The sequence below is a fragment of the Montipora foliosa genome, chromosome 2 (assembly GCF_036669935.1).
Source record: "Montipora foliosa isolate CH-2021 chromosome 2, ASM3666993v2, whole genome shotgun sequence".
Classification (NCBI taxonomy): Eukaryota; Metazoa; Cnidaria; class Anthozoa; order Scleractinia; family Acroporidae; genus Montipora; species Montipora foliosa.
Window position 1 is genome coordinate 15,388,137 of NC_090870.1, and position 7,090 is coordinate 15,395,226.

Here is a 7,090-nt window from a genome sequence, read left to right on the forward strand (position 1 = left end):
GTTAATTTTTCAACGGTCTTATGCACAGTATTTATATTATTAAAATACACATCCCATAAACAGGTTATCAAAAACGGGGGCAGCTCTAGTGAACACTATTTCTAGTATAATGAAGAAATAGATTCCATGTTGCCGTGCGTCAGTTCAGTAATAGATCACAGGTGACGTCAAAATGTCGTAAGAACAAGAAAGTGGCACACGAGGTAATATCCTATTTTGAGATGTGTTCTAATTTTTTTCTACGTATTTCTTGTCTTCTATATACAGGTGTGGGCTTTCGTGGCTTCAACAAATGTTCTGCCTGCGTGCTTACTCTTGCTTGTCATAAATTGTATCATCGCCGTGAAGTATATTTTAATCGTACGGAATACCAACTCGGAAGCACATAGTATAAATGCAATTGCAGCAAATTCAAGTACACCGAAGGTAATATAATAATGATAAATTCGTGGGAACATTATTCAGTCACTCATTTCGGGGTATTAAGGTTACGGTATACCTTCAGATCGGCAATTTTCTTCAAATTTGGAATTTTCTTGGTCGGAAGTAAAAATTACCTGTTTGATTGCCAGTCTTAGCGCTGTTTTGTCGAATCAATTTTTTCACTTGAAGCGGATATTGAAAGAGATAAAACTCAAAGGGAATTTGTCCGATTGCCCCCAAATTTTGGCAGTGGCTAGATTAACACATGAACGACAAAAACGTGTCTGCGAATTTATTTCAAAAAATTTTTTTATCTCAGAGCGATTTTTGTACGAACACTTCACATTCTTTCAATACTATTTCTATAACTTTTCACTATAGCTGTGTATGGCAAAACGCAGACACGTTTTTTTAACGCTTTGGGTCAGGAAGCGGAGGAACAAAATAAAATAGCGGAAAGCAAAATTTGCTTTGACTTGTAGCTTTGAAAAGGTGATTCAGATGCCCGCATTTTGAGGTCGTGAAAAATTCGACAATTCATTTAATTTCAAAAAGCTTGATATGGTTTGATAGCCAGCTCTATAAGCTTTAATTTGATATAGGGGTTTAGGTATCTACAGTTTAAACCGGACGCGCTTCATCGCTCGGACGCGAGACACCCCTGAAGATATACGGTAACCTTAAGCCAAAAGAAAATCCGTTTACGATATTTGCCTCAGGAAGAAATACACTCATTTTTTTTATAAGAATGTTGTTTTTCCGGCCCAGGCTTAATATTCTTATTTTTCTGCCGATTTTAGGCTGAAAATACTCTTGTATTATTCTTAAATTATAGCTTCTGACATTTCCGTTATAGAATTTATTGGGGTATTAATTACAAGTGTTTGGTATCTACAATAGATCTGTTTTCGCTAGGTTGTTTTATTTAAAAAAGAAAGAATTTCTCATAATACTTTTTTGCGGTTTAGTTTATGTCTTTTGTGCTGAATACTGTACATGTGTATTACATGTACCGTTCATCGAACTGTCATTAGCGTTGAACATTTTGCTATAGCTAGTGCAGGTTTTTTCGTTTTGTTGGCTAGTTTCGCCGTTCAGAGAAAGGAGTAATTTTATACAGTTAAGTTAAAAACATAAAATTGTATTGTATTTACAGATGTTTCAACACACAAAATTATATCTATCCCTTTCAAAATCTTAGCCCCGGCTTCATTCTTAAAATATTCTTAAAATTTCGCAAATTTCAGCCTTGATATTTTTATAAAATATATTCTTATACCGGAAACTTACGCATCATTCAACAAGACATTCTTCATTCAAATTAAAGAAAAACAGACAAGCAAACCATAATGTAATAGGAATACAAAGTCGTTTTTATTAATGTTAAGGACGGTGCCACCTAATAAGAAGAAATTTTTCCTCGGGGTGTGAAGATTCAGAAAGGTAGATCTAAGTTTGTTATTGGAATGTGAAATGAAAATAGGCGGTAACCATGCATTTTTCGGAGATACTAGTAACGTTTGTTTTTTTAAAAGAAATGGAAACTTTGAATTTTTTTGCTTAAACAAAGTAACGCAAGGTTTTTCATAGTTTTTATTGACACAAACGTTTTCTTCCTGTAAAACAACAGGAAGGTCAAAGATCTTTAAAATAGAATAGCAAATTGCAACCTGGTGACAAAAACGAGGCGACAGAGTTCTTTTTGAGCCTGACAACAAGTAGTTCAACTTGAAAAATATAAAGTCAGCCCGTGACAAAATGATTGCGGGATGCGCAGAACACATGCGCAATTACAATAGTTTGAACCGTCCTCAAGAACCCTAAAGAAGGGCAAACCTCATTTTAAATTCATAACGTCAAGCGCCTAATTACAGTAACTTATGGGGGAAAAGACACAAGAACCGCTTTTAGCCAGGCAGTCTCAATTGCAAACAAATGACGTCGTGAGGTATGGAAAAAGAAGAGGAAGGACTCGTTTCGAAATTAAACCGTTAGCATCCGAGGAAAGGGAAAAAAGGGCAAAAAGGAAACGAGAACATAGAGCAACATATTTGCAGCAGGTGATACTTTGTGTAGGTCTTGGTGACCTTTTTATCCCAAAATCAATCTTTTGCGACAGTGGTATTTCTTGCTAAAGGAGAAAGTGTGACTGTACTGCTCAAATATGATATGGCTTTGAAATCGCAGAGATATATATTGGTCTATTTGGTTTGAAAACTAGATGGAAAATTTTTGTTTTGAAAACTTGGTTCCAGGTAAGTTCCCAACAGATCGTCCCTCCACAAGATTTCCGAATTCCTTGCTTTTCTCTTAATTTTGAGTACTGTAAATTCGTCCTCTATCTTCTTTTGCAGGCTATGATGTTGAAAAGGTGCTATAGGCTTATATCCGGGGCAGAAAAGCTTGAGAGAACTGTCACCAACCCACCAACTGATGTGGAATTTCTCTTCAGGTACGCGCTTTATGACGACTGCGCCGAAGTCTTAAGCAACCGTTTCGGTCACCCCCCTGTGTCAGAAGAAGAAAAAAAACTACCCATCGCTTACTCCATTACAATATACAAGAGTGCACGTTTATTTGAGAGAATTCTACGAGCTATCTACATGCCTAATAATGTGTACTGCATTCACATTGACAAAAAATCCTCAGAGTTGTTCCTTGCAGCTATAAAGGCTATGATACGCTGTCTTCCAAATGTATTTGTAGCCACCAATAGGACAAGCGTTTTGTGGGGACATTTTAGCTTGGTTCAAGCTCAGCTCAATTGTATGGAAGAGCTTTCGCAGTCTCCTGTGAAATGGAAATATTATATTAGTTTAGTTGGACAGGATTTTCCACTTTATGATAACAGGGAAATCGTGATGGCATTGCGAGCTCTTAAAAATCACAACAACATTGACAGTTTTGCTATGCCTACACATGAAGAGTATCGCACAAAGTTTTTTTACGATTTTATTAACGGAGATATCGTTAGAGGCAGGCGAAAGCCACCTCCACCACACAACATAACAATTTTTAAGGGAGGAACACACATTATTGCAATACGAGAATTTGTGAACTTTGTACTGCACAGCCAGATTGGAAAAGACTTTTTTGAATTTTTAAAGGATACTTTCATACCAGATGAATCGGTATATTCATCGCTACAACAACATCCGCTGGCCCCAGGTGGAATTCGTGGCAGTCAGCCAGAGTGGATAGCACGTGCTTTTCTTTGGCGTTCTCGGGACAACTTTTTGTCTTGTAAAGGATTCTGGGTGCGGGATCTGTGTTGGATCTCTTTTCAAGACCTGCAGTGGGCCTTTGGAGAAGAAAATAAAATGAAACTGTTCATTCACAAAATCCCCTTTGACTTTAGAGACGAATTGCTAAACTGCATTCTTGTCGCAAGATACGGAAGAAAATACGGGACGCCTCTTTGGAAAGAAGAAATCGGTACAAGTAGCTCTACTTTGCCCACTGTGTAGTTTTGTGGTGATTTTGGGTTTGATTTCCCTGTTTATCTAGTTACAGTTGAACCTCGATTATCTGGACCTCGATTATCCGGACATTCCCTCTGGTCCCATTTTTGTCATGAATATTTATTAGTCATGATCAAGATCCGTTGCCATATTCTTTTTAGAACTACAGCGTTGAAAACGGATCCGTTCTTTCGATAAAAGATAAACAGTCTGTAGTTCTGCGATTTGAGAAAGGAGAAAAAAAAAACTAATTTGTCAGCTGTATATGGCGTTAGTAAGCAGCAGATATCTGATATCCGCAAGAACAAGCCGGAAAAGATCATGAGGTTTGCCGACATATGTACAGGTATTCGCAACGGACAGTGAACATGTAGACCATATTGTTTTCCAAACGATTTGTAAATGTTTTGTTTCACGATTAAATGTCGCTGTCTTAATTTAATCTGCTTTTGTTCCTCATTAATATTCATATTCTCGATTATCCGTACCTTCGATTATCCGGACAATTTCGTCTAGTCCCAACGAGTCCCGATAGTCGAGGTTCGACTGTATTCTGTTTTTACTTCAGCAAGTTTCCTCGTGGTCATGTGCTTGCAGTTATTGTCCCTGAAAGCTGAGGCATCATTGGATGCCCCTCGCAAGACTGCAAATAATTTTTTGCTCTAAGCCTGTCATATGTGAGGCCAGGGACAAGGTTTGATCTATCATGCAGCCACCCTGGTCGGACAAAAAAATTTCCACACTTATTAAGTGGGATGTCTGTGACAGACTACTTTATAAATTCCGCTGCTTCTCATTGTCATCGTCTCCTTTTTTATTACTTTTTATTTTTTTATTTTTTTAGAAACTTTTCAAATGGTTCAAATCTTTAGCATTGTCCGCAGCCATTAGCAGTCCAACATGGTAGCCTGCTATTTGATTGACAGTCAAATCCTTGTGTTTCGTGATTTAACGTCAGACGTAAAAGTGTTTCTGCTCAAGCGTGATTGGAATCACGTGCAAGGTCTTTTGAAGTAAGGTCACTTAACGTTAAGTCAAGATTCATGTGGGAAGACACCACTGTTGCTATTCAAATTATTCTTCAGTCGCTTTCAGAGGAATTTTAAGAAAATGTTTAAAAATTCCATTCAACTGTCTGAAGTTCCACGGGAAAATAACTGTTCTTCTCCTCAAGACGAAGTATTAAATAAAGAATCAAAAAAGCCGCGGGTGATCACGCGTGACTCGTTAGGGTAAATGGGAACACTTTGTCAAGAACACAAAATTCCTTGGAACATTCATCAGATTTACATATGACAGGCTACTCATTGAACCCAGCTCGCGTACTACCACTCAGATACTTCTTGGTGGCCAATCCAAGCTAATACAAGCCACGAGTTTTCAGAAGTTTGAGCTGTTTTTTTTTTTGGGACCAAGGTATTGAATAACAGTATTTTAAATTTAATGTGTGGAATGTTCACGTGCACATGTATTTTCCCGCCCAGTGAATAACAGACAGAAAATCACTGGAGCATGGAGCATTTATTTAACAAAAATTGCAACAAAACGTTGTTTAAAGGGGCATCTGTCATGCAAAAGTGGGTAAAAATCTAAATTAGTACTTTAGCTTACACTTACAACGTTTCTGACAACCAACTGGCAAGATGTGAAATATATTTATTGCACAAAGAACTATTCGTACGTGTATTTAATCTTCGGCGACCTTCTGCAGACACCATCTCCAAACTTGAAAAAAAAAACTGACCGGTTTTTTTCAAGTTTCAATCCAGGTGAAGGGATGACGCATTGGTGAGAGCACTCACCTACCACCAGTGTGACCCCGGGTTCGATTCCAAGACTCCGTGTCATATGTGGGTTGAGTTTGTTGGTTCTGCACCGAGGGGTTTTTCTCTGAGTACTCCGGTTTTTCCTCTCTCCTCAAAAACCAACATTTGATTTGATTTGTGCTAACTTGTTGATTTCAGTTTACAGTGTCCCCAATTAGTGCTCCAGCGCTAGAACGACTAGACACTTCAATAAAGTTCCTTTCTTTTCTTTTCCTTTCTTTCGATCAACTTCATCCATGGATGCAAATAACAAAGAATAGCTTCAGTGCACTTCAATTGTGATTGGCAACAAAACTACACCATTATATTGTTTTCCATTGAAGCAAAGACGTATTTTAGTGTTTTGAAGTTTGACTAAAATGGGGTGATACTGCCCCCTTTAAGACGGGCTGAATTTTTTTGCACTTTCATAAAGCATTTTTCTGCCCCGATGATTATACGTTGATTTTGCCTACTAAGTTCAGGTCATTTACGATTTTTTTTCTATTACATTAAACAGTGTTTAAAATCTGCTGTTGTTATTTAATCAATAAATGTCAATAGAGTTTTCATCGAAGCGATTGTGACTTGATCGGGGAAGGATACATTTTTGACTTGGTTATTTGAGCAAAATAATAATTGGCTCTGATAAACTCAGTGATTGGTTTTAAAAGTGAGACGTTACGTCATTTCCTAGTGTGGTCAATAGGCTTTTTTGATATATTAAAATTCAGCTTGATTGTGAGGCAGTGAGGACAAAGAAAGTGGCTGATATGCAGATATTTTTCACGTCCATATTGTTTTTTTTCCTCCCTGCCTCGCTATTAAGCTGAAATTTTGATATTTCGAAAATGGCTTGTTCTCTTGTTATTTCAATGGTTGTTGTTTTTCTCTTGGGACCATTGTAAGTCCCAAGAGAAACTAAAAACAACGCTTATGCAAAATTATGTTATTTTCCGAAGTGGCCTATTGTTCAGTGTTTCTGATCTATCAAAAAGAGAGGAATAGTCCAGTCCAACTGAACATTTGATGACCTCAGCCAATATGGCGGAGTGGCAAGACTCACATGGTCTCAATTTACCCATGATTCTTTGGGGCTCGAAAAAATAATAATTAACAAGATATGACAAATGCCCCCTTTTGAAAGAAAAACGACAACTCGTTAATAAACTGTAACTGTTCAATAGAATCGCTCCGGAGGTTTTTCTCTCTCTGAGAGAATATCTCCGCCCCTCTCCCGTTTGGGAGTGAGGCGACGGGTCAAGTTAGGTGTGGGGTTGTGGTAGACACGTAATGTGATAAGGTCTGAGAGCTTCCCAAACAATCAGGCTTCTGTTGTTCTCGATATGTACACTGGTCGGTAGGGATGTGTCTTTGTTGGAATTGTCCCTCATGTCGCCT

The 7,090-nt window shown here is 37.9% G+C and overlaps 1 protein-coding gene across 2 annotated transcripts in view; it reads left to right on the forward strand.

The window, feature by feature from the left end:
- LOC137989854 (beta-1,3-galactosyl-O-glycosyl-glycoprotein beta-1,6-N-acetylglucosaminyltransferase 3-like) overlaps positions 1-6,304 on the forward strand; it is a 33,935-nt gene extending 27,631 nt beyond the window's left edge. Inside the window, exons 2-4 of one of the 2 annotated variants that reach the window (XM_068835487.1) lie at positions 268-426; positions 2,778-3,858; positions 4,729-6,288. In XM_068835487.1, the coding sequence (XP_068691588.1) occupies positions 268-426; positions 2,778-3,858; positions 4,729-4,775 (1,287 nt within the window). In that variant the 3' untranslated portion in view covers positions 4,776-6,288. Of the gene's footprint in view, positions 1-267; positions 427-2,777; positions 3,859-4,728 lie in introns of both variants that reach the window. The other variant, XM_068835490.1, reaches the window with a different exon arrangement.
- The last annotated feature ends 786 nt before the right edge of the window (positions 6,305-7,090 follow it).